We start from the raw sequence: 19,334 nt of genomic DNA on the forward strand, positions 1-19,334 counted from the left end.
TCAACAAGTACTTTTTACAGATGAAGTGATGGACCGAAAGCTTGCGCTTACCAAATAAAAACCTCTGAACCGATATAAACTCTGCACCTCTGGAAATGTTTTTCAGCCAGTGCGAGTAAGCAAGAGCTGATGTTCTTTGTTTAAAGCTCTTTTTTTTATATACAGCACCCCTTTTTGTTCTAAAGGGGGTGATTTATAAAAAATGCGGATGTAAAGTTGAGGAGGCAGCTTCGAGAGGCCAATCCGTTAAGTAAGTAGGGTCGTATGCTTTGGGTGTGGCGCAAAGTACTCGGGACATCAGCTGACAAACCGTTCAATTCGCTTACGTGACTTTTCGCCGATGCCTTGTAAGAGAAAAACTCAGAGGCCCACGGTCTTTTGTTTCGGCAGCTGTACAGCGAACAGCTAAAAAAAACTCTGCAGAGCCACAAGCACTGGTACAGACTACGTGGTTTAGCTAGAGTGCCCCTATCCATAGATTTATTCCAGTCTGAGGAATTTATGGAACGCCTTTTGTTTGCAAATTTCGGGAAGGTGTTGTTCTTGTAGGCCAAGGCTGGCTCCGTCATAACTGCTGTAAAAATGCCTCTATCATTTTAAAAAATTTTAATTTTATAAACACAACCCGCAGAGCCTGCGTTTAAGGCCCCTATTCATGGTAATCCCTCGGTTACCAGCTTAGGGCACTCTGTTTTGTTGTGCTCTGCCGATGCCTGCCAAATGTCGCACGACAGCTGCGCCCGCATGTGAAAAGCAAAAACAGCACGTTCAAACACAGAAAGCACATCTTATTTATGAGAGCCCTTGGTACAGATTCCATTAGCAGTCTTTCCACGCGCGATGTTACGAGCGATGTCAAAGTGGTTGCCATGCTTCACGAGAGCAAATTATTGATCTCTTGAAGCATGGTACGATGATGTGATTGATTGTAGAGTTTAACGCGCCGATGACATGCAGGCGATGAGGCGTGCCGTAGTGGAGGGTTCCAGATTAATTTTGACCTCCTGGGGACCTTTACCGTGCGCCGAAATCTCGAACACACGGGCGTTTTCGCTCTTCGCCTCCGTCAGAATAACAGCCACCACAGCCGGGGATCGAACCCGCGTCCTCGTGCTCAGCAGCACAACGCGAAGCATGGTACGAGAACGCATTGTTGGCACAACAACGGCATCACACGGACACGGGCAGCACAGGACACGGGCAGCACAGGACACGGGCAGCACAGGACACGCGCAGCACAGGACAGACACGCGTGGAGGTCAATGGCGGAGGCTTTTGTGCTGCAGTGGACTCAAATAGGCTGTTGGTGTTGTTGATGATGATGATGATGATTATGCTAAAATAGCTGTGCTCACGCAAACGTGGTTGCCCAGCAAGATTGATTGATTGATTGATTGATTGTGGGGTTTAACGCGCCGACGCAACGCAGGCGATGAGGCGCGCCGTAGTGGAGGGCTCCGGATTAATTTTGACCACCTGGGGATCTTTAACGTGCGCCGAAATCTCGTACACACGGGCGTTTTTGCTTTTCGCCTCCATCAGAAAAGCGGGCGCCGCGGCCGGGAATCGAACCCGCGACCTCGTGCTCAGCAGCGCAACGCCTTAGCCACTGAGCCACCGCGGCGGGTGCCCAGCAAGATTCGTGACAGCGAAGTGTTCCACAGTTGCGGCGAATACAAGCTTTACAGATCTGTCCATAACACCAGAAGTGGAGAAGGTGTTCTGATTGGTGTTTCTCTTGATTTGCACTCGCATCTTGTTCCCATAAGGTCCCCTTTAGACTTTGCCTGCGCTTGCGTTTGTTTCGGTCATAATGACGTATTTTGTGTGCCTGCTACCGTCCACCTAACTCGTCATCAGATTTTTCGGATATGTTGTACGATGCTTTAAGCAATATTCGCTACCCTGCTGCCCCTATTTTATTACGACATTTTAATTTTTCCCTATGTATCTTGTATCGGTGGTGATCACCATGCTACCTGTGATACACAAGAAGAAAATTTGTGTTTACTCTCTGTAATGACTTTCACTTCACCCAAGTTGTGAAGGAACCTACACGTGTCACTCTTACTTCCTCGAGTTTGCTGGATCTGATACTTTTCACAACCCCTGATAAAATGTTTTGTCTTCATTATCTTCCTGGGTTAAGCGATCACAGCTTTCTTCACTTTACTTACGAGGTCACCGCCGAAAAACAACCAGCTTCTACTAAAACCATAAGAGATTACAAATGCGCAGACGTGGCCACAATCAATGCGGAAATGGAAGATTTTACTGAGTCGTATCTGCGTAGCTTTTCTTTCCGCACTGTGGAAGAAAACTCGAGAGCATTTCAGAACGTTGCTGAAACCATCATTAATATATTTATTCCCCTGCGCACAATCCGATCATCTTTCCGCTCTCTGTAGTGAGCCTCCTCTCTTAACCGGCTGCGCTACAAAAGGAAACGATTATGCCCTGGCGCAGTATTTCTGATAGCAGTGAAAGGCGGTCAACCTATTGAAATTTAAACCGCGAATATAAGCATATATTCGCTTCTTACAGCAAAACGTGACTTTTTTACTAATACGTTGCCCTCTTTGCTGAACACTAACCCTCGCCAATTCTGGTCAACAGTGAATGGTCCTAAAAGGAAACGATCCATTTGTGTGATCATGACGGTAGTGCGATTCCACCGAATGAGTGCTGCGTTGCCTTGCAAAATGCCGTTGTTCTTTGCTTTTGTAATCGCGTTTCTTCTTCGTTACCCAAGGTTGATAATGTGTATTTTCCGCCCATGGACCCACTTGTTGATTGGTTTGACATTCGTAAATTAATTGAAACCCTAAAGGTACCCCCCCCCCTGTGCTGATGGTATTACTGCGCAGTTATTTAGGCTAACCGAAACATACTCGTCACTAATATTGTCATAGCTATTTTCGCAATCTTTACAGTTTTCTTTGTTGCCGTGCTACTGGAAGGCAGGAAAGTAGGAAAAGTGGTGCCAGTTCCGAAGAAAGCTAATGCCTCCAACCCTTTCAACTATAGGCCCATTACACTCGCAAGCATCCCTTGCAAACTACTTGAGCAGGTAATCCATTCCAATTTAATAACTTTCTTCGAAGACAATAAATTTCTGATAGCCGCCAGCATGGTGTTAGAAGGTATTTTTTCATGTGCAACAGAAACACTAATTTAGTTTTCACTAATAATTTATTTTCCATCACAGACCTAGATTTTCAAAAGGAGCTCGATTCAGTTTCCTGCCAACTTCTTTTGTTACACTAAGTGCTATTAACATAGATAGCAGCTTACTCAAGGGGACAGAGTGTTTTTGTCTATAAGAACACAATATGTAAGTGCTAAAAATTGCAACTCGCCGTTGTAACACGTAACATCCGGAGTAACGCAAGGTTCTGTGTTAGGTCCCTTACTCTTCGTAATTTATATTAATGACCTTCCTAACACCTTTTGTTCTACAAGTTAACTTCTTGCTGATGATTGCGTGATTTATCGTGAAATAACTAACCTGTTCTGTGAAAACCAAAGGTTTGTGAAACATATTGATCGAAACTTCAGCCATTACTGTGGTGGGATTGATTTCCCAGTTTTTGTCTGAATGATGTTAGGTTTACACTATCGTAGCAATTACATCAACCGGTTTTTAGACACATATACCCCTCGAGCAACGCTTATCACTCAGTTACTTCTAACCAGGTGGACAAAACTGAACCTCCTGTTATCGAAATAACCTTCTTCAGATCATTATGTTGATATTATGTGCTCCCCCTTACTCTTTGCTCCCCATGGGCCCGTGAGTTATCTTGAAAAAATAAATAAAATAAATATTTCTTCCTAAACATATTGAGAAATGGTTGCACTACATGCCGGCATAGTTAACCGAAGTATACTTTCAACTGTATTGGGTGGAAGGTTTTATTTTTCAGTTCGTAACAGATCGCGTCCAATCCGGAAACTTGGCCAAGTAATTTCTATAATTTCCTACCCATAAAACGCCGTATGTATTCGGAGGCAACACAAGAACAGCGCAAAATGTGTCAGTCGACCATTAATAATCCCCTTCCCCATCGTAGCACAGGTCTCGGCTGTAGAGTGGAACGATAGCACCACAATCGGCGACAAAATGGTCGATGCAGTTCTGTGGCACAGAGTCCTTTAATTCTGGTTGAACCCACAGCAGACATTCTAGAATAACAGGAAACGCATAGAGGATCGCTGTTTAAAATGTCCTACGTGCTTTCTTTTTTTCAGCGCCAGAAAGACAGATATAGGGGGAAAATAAATTCGAAACGATATTAGCATTAATATTTTCATTTCTTTTTACAGACAGTTAACATGCTTTTTAGCTATTTTTGCTACCAGGCTTACAACATAGCTACACTTTGCATGAACATATTTACCAAAACACTTAAATTGTAACAGGCTGCCTTGCCGCAGGCAGACCATGCCGATAATTAGAAACAAGTCCGCCATATCTGGATATTTTGAAGTCTGGAAAATGTCTTGTACTCGACAAGGTATTTAACAGTACACTGTGTACTCCACAAAAGTCTGAACAGAATAAATAAAGCACAAAGCAACGTTTAACAAAGTTGCACACAGTCGGTGCGCTGATGTAACCTAATTTTTGTGTTTTTGGGTTCCTTTTAATTTTTTCTCGGTGAGTTCAGATAGTTCAAGGTGTAATAAGTGTTGCTTTTTTTGGTGAATGGCTCAAAGAAACAACGACACGATCTGCAACTCCACTCGCTTTCTCTAGTACAGCGAAATGCCTACCTAGCTGAAATCACTAAAATGCAGTAAAGTTGTGACGTGTAGGATTACACATCTGTAGGATTACACACTAGCTCCGAAGGTTCAAGAACAAGGCAAAAACATTCTGTTGCAGATTGATACAAAAAATCCTGCCGTCAATAATGAATTCCGATAGGGTGGGAGAGGTGTGCAAAGAGTCCCTTGAAAAGCTATTATTTCAGCCAGGACGACTACCAGGCAATAACGATTCTTCTCCCAAAACATGGTATATGTATTCTAGGAGGCACAAAACATTGCGAAAAAAGAACGCCCATTTGTTATACAGTCTAAGTTTATTTTTTTATTTTTCTGCAATGGATACGCCAATTTTTTTATACTTATATGTTGGTTCTGACCAAACAGCTAAACATTCGTTTTGTGGAAGATGTATGAAACTTAAATACATTATACAGAACAGGTATTCGAAAAATAAACTACACGCAGCAGGTATTGTTTCTGGTATTTATTTAAGGTAACTAAACCGAATTAGTTCGCTCCAAACACCGACCACGAATGACCCTTGTTTTTAATGGTACGTGCATAGTTTCTTCGCTGCAAAAAATGCCGGAAGAAAACTTGGCGTAATAATGGCGGAAAACGTAGCTGCAGTAACCACAACTTACGGTTTCCGCGGTACTCCATTTTCAGAGTTACGCAATTTTTGTAGTCGCTGTAAAGGTAAACACCTTCTTTGGGAGTCGGGTCTGAAAGATATAAGTGCATTATCTGACAAAATTGAGCTTCAGAGCATGCATGCAAAGTGCGTTTTAAACCGGTTTCTGATATGTGACAAGACAGACAACTTTATAATATGCATACTAAATTTTAAGTTATTTTGCAGAGCTATGTTATTGAATATTTCTGTTCCCGCCTTCGTGCCGAACTTTCCCGCTTCTGCAACCGGGTTCAATTACGTAAAATATTACGGCATAAAAGAGAAACATAGGATAAACAACGAGATTTGCACCCTTCTACTAGCCGTATCTTATCGGAATAGAGGAAGGCTGACAACTAAGGCTCGTCGTGAAATGAATAGTGCCCTTTTGTAAAGGCCAGGTATTGTGGGATTTATTTTATTCACAAAGACCACTAACTGTTCAATATATTTTTTGCGTGTCAAAGCACACAGGAAGTGGGTTTTACATTCACTGAACAAGAACAACATTGCAGCTTCTCTTTCTTTACAAAACATTTTCCAATCTTTGAAATGATCATTACGGGGCCGTCAGGTTACTAAGCTAAGTTAGCTAAACTCTAGTTTGAAGTCCTGACAGGTTTGGTGTAAAACCTTCACACAGCAGCACACAAAGTAATGGCACAACGTTTTTATTGCGTGAGCAAGCCTGCATGCGGCATAAATTGGAAACTATGAAAAGGACTTCTTAAGTCGTAAAATATGGTTTTTCATATTCGTTAGACATGTCGGCAATAGAACCATGCAGGAATTATTCCCACTGTAATCTTGCCAACAGTTTACGTAGGTTTTCTTAAGGGCCGACGTGTTCCTTCGCTCATCACCTGAAAGTTTCCCTTGAGAGTATGGGGGATAAGTAATTGTAAATCGGACGTGTTTTATTTATTTGTAGAGAATTTGTGGGCATCTCGCGCTTTACGGCACTGAAATAAAATTACGGCTCTATTTGAGCACAGAGACTGCTTTTTACATTATAGATGTTTGTCTCAAGCCAAGCATCCGCCACATTTTGTAAAAAAGAGTAAAGAACAGACCATCATCCGTGTAAAAAGTGAGGTATCCAGGATTAGCTTCAGCTTGGACGAAAAATAGGATCTTCTCTCTAAAAAATGAACAATTTTGGTTATGTAGGCATGCCTATAGAAATTGCATTGCTCAAAACAGTTATTTTCAACATACGTGATAGACACAGGTCATGCTGGATTGGTCGGGTACGATTCTTAGCGGTTGAAGTACCACTAGGTATATTCAAAAGATGATGAGGAAGCACAGTGTTTCTATTGGTACTGAAATTTTTGTTGAAATAATGAGCCGAAAATGCATTCCTCCAGCTCTAGACAGCCGTAACGGCATTGCGGATGCTCTTACTACCATGAACCCAATATTTCCCCGAGCGATTTATGTTTTTTTTTTGTTTGCAACGCTGCATCACAATTTGCTGGGCTGTGCGAAGAGTGGTGCTTTGTGCTCAAAACTGTGGCTTCAGAAGCAATACAAGAACATATGAAGCTTTGAAAGCCTCTACAACCTCGCAGCAAATACCCGAAAAGAGTTATCTGAAATAATGAAGGCCCTAGAATTCTGTCTCGCTTTCATACGTTAACCGCCTACATTGCAAGCCTTTAGGCTAAAATTTATACCTTATTGTAACTCACGCAAGGGTCGTGTATTTGTAAAACCTTCTAGTTCGACTGGGCGAATTTCTTGGCCAAGCGGTGGTTAGTATAATAACCAGTCGATGAAGCTGTATGCATTACTGAAGCAAAATCACAGCCTTTTCAAATGAGTGACCAGCTAATTCAGCGCAAAACGTGGGGACACATTAACGCCGGAAAGCCTAATTCACCACTCCAGAATTTTAACTGCGCCAGAATTTGTTCCCATCCTTGAAGCACTAAGTAACGCCCTTGAATCAGGGTGGGCACGTAACTATCCTAATACCATCGCGATTGCAAAACCAGAATTACCATGTTTTTTTTTTCTGTCAGAATTTAAGACAGGCCAACTAAAATAAATAAAACTAAGCACTTTCACAACACTCACACGACAAGGTCCTGCTCTCACTTTTTTATGCCGCAGGTAAACGAACGCGGGAGCAATGCACGGAGAAGAAATAATTGATACCCGCTGACGCTGTGTTACCTACACAAAAATTTTGTCGACATGCGAGTGGTTGTGTTTCCTTCTATAAGAAGGAATGCCGCCCGACCACGAATCAAACCTGCATCCTCGTGGTGGTGTCAAAAAACTTCAGGCGCAGAAACCACGAAGTGTGCAAATGCAGAAGCCATTGTCATTACAAAAAGTTAATAAAACGGTCAGTATGAAATAATCAGAAATTTCATAAACAAGCATACCGGGGCTTTCCGTCCTCGGATTTTAGTATCCATGTGTAAACGACCGTATGTGCATCGAGATCGATGTCAGTTCTCTTTGCAATTAGGCAATCGAGGCCGATGTCGTTGTTGACGTCATATATTGCCACAACGTCCGAAAAAATCTGAAATATCTGCGGAAAGATTTCGATCTGTATCAAGCAGTCACAATTTCAATTACTGCCTCAAGGCTTTACACTTCAGAGGACTCGTGTGGTCATTTTAAAATAGTTATATCTTCGTAAAAATATTTTTTAAAAGAGCACTTTGCCGTATAAGGATAATGAAAAGTACCCTCTTTTATTGCATTTGCCTTGTGTTCACCCTTGAGGTTTGGTGATGCGTTCATTAAGCTTCATGAAAAACACAGGTAGGGACTAACGGCACAATAAAGAGGGGGATACTGTGTGGTTTTGGCAGTTTGGGTTACCATGTTAAAAAGCTCTGCAGCTCAAAACATTTGCATTAACGAGGACTATAAAAGTTCAGTTTTTCTTCATAATTTGTAAACTTTCTTCTAGGTGTATGGGTGAAAATTCTTAGCTTTACCTGAACTATATTCGCTAACTGCCTATAGCAACCAGGACCACGCACGGGAAAAAAAGACTCCCATAATCTATGTTTTTGAACAAGTAGGCGGGACTCAATCGATTCGTATTACCTTATTACCTTAGACACTTATGTATCCCGTAATTCAGAAAAGGTAGGGATACGTTGTATGAAACTTTTCGTGATGAAAGCGCGCAATGTGCTGCAGGGCGGGAATAAATTCATGACGTAGAGTCGCGCAATCCAAAGGGACAAAACTCCAACATTTTAGTAGCTGTGAATGTCTCAATCTGTCGCCTAGAAATAAAATCTTTGTTTAGTTAAGGGCATGCATTTTCGAAACAATGTAACTTATGGCAGAGTGCTTCAATGCTTCTCTGGTCATGAAACTCCCGGCCACGGCTCCCGGCCAAGTTTCGTACGGGGACAAAGGCACCCGCGAGGGGCGCCACCGCAGATCGGAGGGCATCGGGCGGCCGCCGCTGCTCTGTAGCCAGGCCCGCAGTCAGGAACGGAGTAACAGCATGCCCGTTCGCACCAATTTTTTTTTTTTGCCACCCACAAAATGATAAGTCGATTTGAGCGGCCCACGACACGTAAGGCGAAAGCGCACTGCTGATAATGCGGCGAGCGTCTGTTTTATCTTACTCCGTGGTCCGTTCCCTGCCAAGCGCGCTCTCACCACGCCCCCGGCTGCCCTCCCATCAACACCAGCGCCGCGGCACGGCCTCTCTGGGCAGCGTACGAAGCTCTCCCGTAGCGTGACGGCGAAGTTTCATGACCAGAAAGGCATCGAAAGACTCTGCTAATGGTTAAAACCTCTGATGGATCGTTTCCCAGTACCGTTCTACCTAAAGGCCGCCACGGCGAACTAAGCAGTCAGGGCAGGAAAGATCTCGCTGTCAAAAAAACTGCACGAAACATTCTCGTCACCCACTTTCCCTGCAAACTCGTCAATGATTTCTTTGATATGAAAGTCACGGCTGCAGATGCACATTACCGGGACTCTTCTGCAGTTGGCGAAGATTCATGTTCTTTCTCTCTCTTTTTTTTTTGTTTACGAGAATCCCACACCGGGAGCGATGGGCTCGCTGTGTGGGCAGCCTTCCTTTCTTTTGTTAGCTTTGGCACACTCCTTTGCTTTACAAGCTTTTTTCGGCGGGCTACATACGAATTTACCGCGAATGGACCTTTTTCCGGTAGCGAGCTGCGCATGCGCGAGCTGCCGTCCGCCATTCTCTCAGATCGGCCCAGGAAAAATAACCATCTAGCCATAACCTGGCGCATCCTTACCTTGTTTCTTGAACGGAAGATACTACTTTCTAGCGCTGCACCCTTATATACATAGCCACTTTATCGACATTTCGCCGATAGGTCATGCGTGCACACACAAAAAAAATCTTGCAGAGGAAAGGAACAAAGCGTACACAGAAGAGGAAGCCTTGCCACGCAGCGGGCATATCGCTACCAGTGTTGGAATCACAAAGTAAAAAAAACAGGAAAGAAAGCGGCCCTTCACCCAGTTGAGAATAGTCTCAGTAATGTCCACCTGCTTCAGTGGCTGTCATGTGAAAGGAACCAATGACAAAAACGGGTGGCGGGAGGGAGGGACTGGGTGACGACGTTGTTTCGTGCACAGCTTTTTTGACAGCAAGATTTTTTCTGCCCTGACACAGCCCGACTCGACTCCCCAACTGCTCCTCCTGCGCGCGGGAAGAGCAGAGTCGAGTCCGGCTGTGGCCTTGAAAGTTTAGTTCGCCGGCTAGGAGCACCGGTACTAGAAAAGGGCGTTCTCGAAAAGGGTGGAACTCATAAAAGAGCACTCCGCTGGAAAGGGAGCAAAGTGAGAATGCGGCAGCTGTTCATTTTATCCGACGTTATCTGACAGGATGACAGACTGGCACCTCGCGCATGCACAGATAGCTACTAGAAAAAGATTCATGGAATAAATACTGTAACGGATCGACGGGGAAGGCGGACGAGCGACGGACGTTCGTCGTGGGTATCAGCCTGACTTCCCCGAATTTCTTGCAGTGCGCGCGAACAGGGCAGTGAGCGTGCATGACACGTGATCACGCGTGCGCTCGCGGAACTCTTTATTAATCACTTGTCGTGTTCACACGAGGCCTTGTCCGCTTGCCCGGGCAACCCCTTTAAGGCTTTGAAGGCACGGAATCGTTATTTTTTGTGTCCGCAGGTAAAAATCGCAACAAAATGCCAAGCGAACGTGAGCGCGCGCACTTCAGCCCGTGCTTAGCAGCGACCGCCCGGCGACCACCCAGCGTCCCCACAGCACGTTTGTCAAACCAAGCATACCCACTTAGGTTTATTGGCCAAGATTGGGGTCACCTTCCGGCACTTAAAAACACCAAGAAAATGCCGAGCGATCGTGTGTCTATGCCTCACGGCGACCTCCCGTGCCCCCAGCACTTGTTTGTCAAGCCAAGCATACCAACTTAGGGAGAATAGCCAAAAAAACTGCAACACTTGCTTGGAACAAGAAAGACTCCGGCGTTCGCCGAAATTCCAGTAACACTTGCTCGAAACGAGAAACACGCGCCATAGCGTACGCCCGCCGAGGGGATGTCCAATGGTTATCACTTACAAAAAAATGGAGGGGGCTCACACTTAGAGAAAGCAGTGGTTGCGTAAAATTCGTTGCGGCAGTCAAGAAGCAAATCGGCTGCAATTGCGGACTTATACCGTCGTTATGGTCGGAAAGGTTGCGTACTGCTTTGCTACCTTCAAGTCTTACGCGTTGGTTTGAGCTTCCGTCATCTTTTTTTTTTTTTTTTTGAAAGCGCGATGAAACGGAGGTGATCACGGAAGCAACGACGGGATTCCGGGAGGCGCATGGGTGTAGGGGAAATATCCTTTCCCCCGATTACGATGATACTTCTGTATTTGTGTATGTTTGTATTTTGTCACGTACAGGGGCCAGTTTGTGAGTTGCAACCAGTCATGTTGGTTAACAGTTATTGGATATTAGATGCATGTGGGCCGGACTCAGAGAGCCTAAAATCGCAACAACAAGCACGGTCCAGTATTCTGGGCTGCGGTACGGGGCCCTGCACCATCGGCTTTGCCAACGAGAGTTGCGCCTCCCGTAATTACTTCCGATGGTGTAACTTTATTTTTATTGTCTTGTGCAAATGCAAATACTTGTAAATAAATTATTTTTGATTAGTGCAAGCTTTGTCGCCAAGACCATCACGTTGCTTTGGCAACAAAAAGTTCTACACACGGAATTCGCAAACCACTCCAACCTACGTCACGCGCGAGAAGTGGCGACCAACAAACATTTACGAATACATAACTTGGTGATTTAACAGTTTCAGGTTCGAATAAAAATATAAAAGAATTTGGAGCTTTTTGTCTGAACTACCTTTTGTAGACTCAGTGAAGCCTCAAAGAAATGGGCTCAGCGGCACTCTGAGCAATCTTTCTCGCAGTACTGAAATCAGGTTGCGGGAGGCGCTTAAGGGGGTAGACTCCCCAACTGCTCATGTTTTCTGTTTTAGCATGCAATGTACATAAGGGGATGCAATTTTTGCCGTCATTTTTCACCTTTCCCGCAAGCTCTCCGATTAAAATTATTTGTAAGCTTGAGATCTTTTTTGCACATAGTACTCGTCCAAATTCCAGTCGATCTCAATCGAACTGCAAATTTTGCTCCCATCAAGATCCATACATGAAGAACGGGAGGTTACACACTAAGGGTTTACCAGAAGAAATAAATTATTTATGGACATATTAAAGAGTAGTTAGGCAAAATGGCGTGAAATGTTATATTGACAATGTATAGCGAAGTACAAGGGCTCAAGAAAACTTTTCCGGGTGAGTACATTACACACGTATTTAATAGAGAAGAGTTGTAAAAATAGCTAGAAAACTGAAGTAAAAAAGTTTCCAACTTTGTAGGAAGATAAAGAGTACGTTCAAAGAAAATAAACCGCAGTGAAATCGGTATGAATGCGGAAATAACTTCTCATTACTGTTCTCATGAACGTTCACTAAATACTTTTTAAAATGTTTATTTGGCAGCGGTAATGCAATGATTCGGCTGCCAATAAAAATATGTTTAGGGCCTTCACTGTAACACGCGATGGCTGTCAAAGCTTACCCCAATCCTTATCATATAAGGAGACTAGTTTGTTTACGCTTAAAAGAGCACTGACACGAAAATTTTATGTTACACTTTTATTGCTTTTATCGATGCTTAATTGTCTGGCGAACCTGAAACAGCACTTCAAATACTTCAGCGCACAATAGTTAATTACATTGAACGGCCAGAAAATCGTTTGTTTCAAATTCCCGCGCTTTCATCCCGAACGGCGCATATGACAGAATCCCGGCCTGACTTCACCGCTTTGTTCGGACGTCACCGGCACCCACTTGAGAGGGTGTTGCGCATGCTCGCCGCTCGTGGGGCCGCACGTGTGAAGGACGTCACGAGTTTTTAGCGAGCGCTGTCGCGTCACTTCTTTTGGCTTCACGGGGTGATGTCGCTCTACGTCCATTTGCTTAGTGCCGCTCCGCGCGCTGCTCCGTCGGCGCGATAAATGACATCCAATTGAACTATGTTCTTCGCGTCGCAGGCCCCTCATTATTCAGCCAGGGTATTCTGTTGAGTGAAAGAAGCGAACTGTGCACTAATATTAACGCCGAAAATTGGTGTCAGTGCTCCTTTAAGGTTTTTGCGTCAAGTTTGGAGCCGTCCAGAGAACCGACAAAATGGTTGTTTTTATTACTGACGAAAACTTCCGTTTACATACAGTAATTAAAATGAAAGCAACCAAAAATCAGCACCAAAAAAAAACAAAAAATATACGTCACGACATCGCACGTGCACGAGCGGTTGAGATTAACTTTATTTCAGATACTCTTCACCTGCGCAAACTGTGCGTTGTGTGAAATGCAACAGAGGTGAAACCATGGTATTCGAAGGCAGAGTCATCTCCCCCTCAAAGCGCAAGCACCTACACTCTACTTCACCAATCGTTTCACCAGGTCAACGCCGCCATGACAGGCCGCCCTAATGGACGCAGCCCGCTCCCCACAAGACATATGGCATATAGCGGAGCCAACCTTATATTCCCGGTATGACACGCTGCACCTGTGACCTTTAATGTAGGAATCATTGGACACTTCGTGGTTTTATGACAGTTTCGTCTTTATTTTTTCTATTCTCACTAAGCAATCTTTTGACAACTGTCATGCGAGAGACACAGTAACGGGAAGTTGGAAAAAAAGCCTGTTATGGATGCGCTTGCGGCATAATGTTAGGTACCGACATAGGTAGGTAGAAATTTTCCACTGCTGCCAAGGCTGCTAGAAATTCTTTTTTAATATAATATTTCTGTGCATAACAAATAGGCGCACACACTGCAATAAATTGCGACTATTTTATTGCAAATAGGGATGCGTAAAACTTAGCGCTATAATAGTGTAAACGGGGACAATCTTACTCTTGAATTGCTCTTCTTAAGCGCTAACCACATGGAGCGATTTTTCCAGCGACGCGACGAGCGACGCGACTAGGATCCGCAGTCGCCGAACCGAAGTCGCTCGCCGAGGCAACCACATGACAGCGACGGCTCGAGCGATTGAGCATGCGACTGAGGATGGCGATTTCAATGTTTCCGCACTGCGCATAGTAACGCGCTTGGTACGCTGGATGTTGGCAAACATTTTTTTTTTGTTCATTTGTCATAAAAAGAATGACTGAAAAGTATTACGCCTTTCTACCTTGCTTTTTGCACTTCATCGCATCTCTAAAACTGGTTTGGGTTAGCGATAGCGCACGCTTTTCCTTCTGTGCCTCGTTTCTCGGCTCCAACATGAACGCCGTGAAGAATTCGCTTTCTTGACGTCGTTTTTCCCACACGGGTCTCACCCAGTGTGAGCGGGAGCCTTCTTGCTTCTGCTTCAGCGTGTACACAAGCTTTGCCACGCAAAGCTTTCTTTGCCGCTGCACCGCAAACGTCGTCTGCGTGGATTTGCAAAATCTTCCCCCCGTTCTCTTTCAAAACCGGAGGTTGCGTGCTTACGTAGGGGCTCTCCTATTGGCTAGTCGCTGAGGCCACTTCCGGGAGGCGAGCGGCTGTTTCTGGCGACCCAGAACCGAGCGATTCGATGAGCGACTTGGTGCGCGGCGAAAAGTAGTTCGTCGCTAGTCGCGTCGCGCCCCAAGTCGCTCGCAAAATCGCTCCATGTGGTTGGGGCTTTATTGTTAAAGCTGGAAGAGTTTTGTCGCCCTTGTGCGAGCATGAGTAACCACCAAATTAAACAAAACCTGCCTCTTTCAGTAGTGACAATTGAACCGAAGCTCATCCCTGCACAAGTTACTAAAATATTCGGCCTTAGCAGAGGCGAAGCGAGCGCCATTAAAGCAAGTGGTATGCTATTGTGGCGTTCAGGCGATGTAAAAAAAATTCGGAGATTCATTGGTGGATCATTACAATGCGTGAGCGTCTCACACCTCTGCCTGAAAGACTTGAGGCTAGGCCCAATCCGCAGGCTGATATTGGGCGTTGTGCATACCCGCCAATTTAGAAACGTTAAAGGTGTCCCTAAGCATAATATCAGTCGAATCTTGAAAATAAACACGTTGAAAGCAATTTAACTAGCCCTGACCTAATGATGATTGACCTATCCAAAAATAGTAGTGTTAAAATATTCCAACCTTGAAAACTGGAAATATATAAATACCCGTACCACAAAAAGGGCGTAGTTGAAATTTCTTTTCCATAAAAAACCTACTCGTTTTTATGTCACGCGCCATTTATTTTTCATGCCAGGCAAATTGATTAACAATGAAAACTGGGGTTGTGTGTTTTCCCAATTCGTGTAGTAAAAGTTCCTGGGTTTATCAAGGCGCACGCTCAATACAAGTATACAATTTTCCGTTATCTGGTCTTTGAGAAATAGAGGCGTGGTCACTTATTTTGCCTCCACTGATGAAACCATAAATGTAATAAATACAACTATGAGACAACAAGGTGAGTGCCCTCACGTGCGGGTTCATGTAAGGGAAAGTTCATGTTTTCCCTCATGTCATAGTTCACGCTAACTTGAAACCAAATTCGTATGGCAGAATTTGTCGTGCAAGTAGTGTGAAGGTCGTTTTGATATTTCAGGTAGCAAAACGATTTGACTTAAGCACTGTTCTGTTTAAGAATCGCAGCCCTCTCTGCTACACGGCTACCGGAACAAACGGATGAGGCTTACCTCGAAGGCATCAGGAAACGAGGTTTCGTTCAGCCCAGCCCTTCCAAGTACCCCATTGTTGCGTGTCGCTATGCATATCCACAAGCCAAGAAAGCACTGTGTAAGAAGAGATCTCATCTTGATTCAGCGTGTTCCCCCTGCAGTAAAAAAACTTTGCTGAAAAGGCTCTCGCAATCCCCAGAAGCCCAGAAAAAGCATTTTTGACGTTACCTTTGGCCTCATAAGATGAAATAATGCTAAATACGTACCACCGCCAACATATTCCCGGCATCCCTCGTGTGAATAATTGTTTTATTTCGGAGGGTAACGTGCCGTCATAAGTAATGGGAACAAAGATTTGGGAATTTCAGAAAATATTTGACTCGCTTTATGGCAGCCATTACCGGTTTAACGACGCTTTTTTTACTAGAAGTTTTTCCTTTAAAGGCGTACCATTACAGCTTAGCAGTTGCTGGAAGAAGACGTTATTGTAAATTTATGAGATTGTGTTCTAAATACTTTGACGGTACCATTATACACCCAGCATCACGACAATGGCGAATAAACCTTATATGGCCGAAAGTACATCATAGAACCGAACATGCAATTAAAATATCGTTACAAGAAATAAAAGAACGTATGAAGAGCCTTCCCCCGGCCAATAATTGCTGCACAAGATAGGCTATATAAGAGAAAGAAGGGTAATTTACCCTGGCAGAATATATTTAACGGGACAAAATTTTATACAGCAAAGCATCATGGAATGTCTAAAGTCATAGGTTTAGGCGCAACGTAGGTACCTCCCAAGCTACGTACCAAACAACGTCGTGCAGACTGTGCTCCGTTTTTTGTGTACCGGTTGACCACGTTGAACCTGAAGCCTTGAGGTTACGCCTTACTGATCGCCGTAACACGTCCGCGTGGCAAACGTCTTCCCGCTGCGGATCTAACTTTCCACAGGAAAGCTATCAAGCGTGAAATGAGGGGGGGTCGGGGGGCTTCAGAAATGTTACTTCACCAGTGAGGGTTTACACAGTGAATTAGCGCCCTGGAAAACTTCCGAAATAGGCTGAAAGGAGGAGCTTGTCGAATACGGGACACTGAAGACCCCGGTTATCAGGTTTATCACGCTCATGTACTCAACTTTGAAGACACAATCAACTGTTTAGTGGCATATTTTAACATATCTCTGACATTGGCTCACGCTACTACCCTTACATAAAAGCATATTGACAGAAATAATACATATTAATGTAATTACTTTAAAGTCACCAGAATGCCAGAAGGTGTTGGAATTACTGGATGTTGTACACCGGCCATTAGCGCCAGGACCTCTCCTCTCCAGCTATGGTCAACAGGATCTGAACAGCTATCTTGTTTTAGAAGTTGCTAAATATGATAGCTGAAGGGTAAAGCTTACCAGTCGTGCGGGCGTATGTTGAAAAATACCAGAAGATACCGCACTGCGTGGCCCTATTCGCAAATATGCCCCGAGGAACCCGTCCATAGAACAACATACTAACAAACGGAAAAATACCCGCGATCATGATGCGAACAGAATTACGAAAAAGTTCCAAAATGAGAGAGACGCACATTTAGTTGTAAAGAATACACGTCACAGTATAGTAGCCATTTTCCGCCTTTGTTGAAGGCCCTCGTCGCCCGGTCAACGACATAACGATGCACATAACGGCGAGGAGTAATCATTTTCGGAATAAAACTGAAATGTCTTCGAATTACGCCTCTAGTCAGGTAAGGGGCGGAAAGGCGCGAATTATCAATGCATCCTCCCGGACAAACTGCTTGCTTCTCACATTTCCGCTTGCGGCGAATGAATAAGACTGTTCAGGAAGCAAATAGTTACCGTTTAAGGCGAATACGATTGTAAGTCTTGAAACAATCCAAACTCTTCTGATCGCAGCACTCGCGTTTGGCCCTATTTCGTAGCAGGTTGTACCGAAAAGCTGCCCTTTTTGTGCCTCCTTTTAACTGCATTCGCGACAGCTGTCTGAAAAGCAATTATAGAACTTTATTAGCTCTTTCTGCAAAGAAAAAAAGCTGAGCTAAATTCCTGAGGTGCCTGGGCGCAGGTGCAGCTGCCGGTCACAAATTTGAACGAACTCTCTGATTCGAGAGAAGTCAGTCATATTTGTCATCCCCCGGTCACTGCCTAGTATTTTTGCAGATAATGTAATTTCAACCGCACCAGCAACAACAATCCATGGCATTGTACGTCTCCGGACAAAATCACTCCAGGGATGGAAATTTTTCAATGAACTTTTTCAGTCTGCACACACGGCACCATGAGACCAAGAAAACACATTGTCGTATATGCACAGGCAACGGATTGTAAATACACCACTTGTTTATCCCGTTTGTAGACATGTGTCCGATGGGAATGCGTTTTGTGGTTGTGGAGCAGATGGTTCTCAAACGTAGCAAGAAGCTGGGTTAGCAATTTCGTCGGTGTGTTGCAATTTCTTGTCGTGAGCGAATGTGCCACATTAGCTTGGCGCAGCCATTATGTATTTTTAGCCTCAAACACTGCTTGGCGTCTTTCTAGCAAATCATGGTTACGCCTCCGGCTATGTAGGTGTTGTCTCACCCGTTCCCGCAAATGAAAACTAATTCTATAGCGCACAGCCTGACTATTCACGTCTGAACTGATACAGCAGCATCGCATGATTGGAAGACGACCTTTAGTCAGACTTTATAGTAAGCCAAAATCCTAAGTCGTCATAATCGCCAGCTTTAGATGCGAAATACCGCGCGGAATTCCATAGGTGCAAACCAAAAAATATTAAAGCGAAACTTTTTCGCCTCGCTGATGGCGGTGCCGTTACCTGAAACGCACTGCCCGGAAGCCAATTTGACGCAATGGGAAGGCGCATGATGAATATGACGTTGAATATGATGAGGATGGCACAAGAAAAAAGCACTGCCCGTTGTCAGAGTGAAACCTGGGTCCCACGCGTTATGAAGCCGACGTTTATTCGCTTGCGCTATTCCGACACCGTCGATGCAGTTCGCATTTTCAAGAGAGTGCGAACCCGTCATTTTAAAGGAGAAAGATGGATGGGAAGCAGGATGCTTAGCTTTCTCGTAAGGGATCTGTTTGAAGTTGTCTGAGTTCCTACTTTGACTCGCAGGCATTTTGCACTTTGATCGTTTAGGCTCGGACTTAGCTCTCAGGCGGCTTGCACGTTAATCGTGGACATTTTGAGTTTGATTGCAGCGGCTTGGAATTTGGCGCTTCGCCATTTGATTATTGCAAGCAGGAAAGCTTCTCGTTTCAACCGTACTCGTCTTGAGATGGGCAGGATTTGATTTTTACTTTACATTATTCAAATACACTTCAATATTATAAACACAGACCGGAACTTTAGGAAAATGTCTAGTTTTTCCTTCAGTCCGTATCAAGCCTATATATTTACATATAAGCACGAACTATAGGGAAGGGGAGCATTTTAAGGAATAGTTTATTGTGCCTATAGTGCCTATTTTGACTACATGAGCTTTTTCGTGCCTATTTTGACTATTTGGAATTTTCGGCGCCTAAAAATGCCTTTTTTGTGTTACGTATGCCTCTTTTGGATTTTTTGAGTCGATGTTCTGCAGGCACTGTTCTCGCTTCAGAACCCCGCAACGGGGCGTTTGTTTCACGCCGTTTGCGAGAAAATTCGCGCATCGTGCCAAACAGGCCGAGAAGCGAA

The 19,334-nt window shown here is 44.3% G+C and overlaps 1 protein-coding gene across 1 annotated transcript; it reads right to left on the reverse strand.

The window, feature by feature from the left end:
* Positions 1-3,897: 3,897 nt before the first annotated feature.
* On the reverse strand, positions 3,898-17,572 carry LOC144151731 (uncharacterized). Its single transcript, XM_077682851.1, has 7 exons — positions 17,486-17,572; positions 16,438-16,586; positions 15,643-15,779; positions 7,846-7,997; positions 6,523-6,590; positions 5,418-5,498; positions 3,898-4,185 (listed from the first exon to the last, which is right to left on the reverse strand). Exons 3-7 carry the CDS (start codon positions 15,757-15,759, stop codon positions 4,049-4,051), a joined length of 555 nt encoding a protein of 184 aa, XP_077538977.1. The 5' UTR covers positions 15,760-15,779; positions 16,438-16,586; positions 17,486-17,572; the 3' UTR covers positions 3,898-4,048.
* Positions 17,573-19,334: the final 1,762 nt, after the last annotated feature.

This window comes from Haemaphysalis longicornis, unplaced genomic scaffold, assembly GCF_048455015.1.
Source record: "Haemaphysalis longicornis isolate Haplotype H1 unplaced genomic scaffold, Haemaphysalis longicornis Haplotype H1 scaffold_9, whole genome shotgun sequence".
NCBI lineage: Eukaryota > Metazoa > Arthropoda > Arachnida > Ixodida > Ixodidae > Haemaphysalis > Haemaphysalis longicornis.

Coding starts and splice junctions, on each gene's coding strand:
- LOC144151731 (XM_077682851.1), bottom strand. CDS start 15,759: ATGAGATCTCTTCTTACACAGTGCTTTCTTGGCTTGTGGATATGCATA. Junction 6,591..7,845: donor TCCGAGGACGGAAAGCCCCG/GTATGCTTGTTT, acceptor TTCATTTTTTAG/AGAGAAGATCCTATTTTTCG. Junction 4,186..5,417: donor AATGGAGTACCGCGGAAACC/GTAAGTTGTGGT, acceptor CTGTTATTCTAG/AATGTCTGCTGTGGGTTCAA.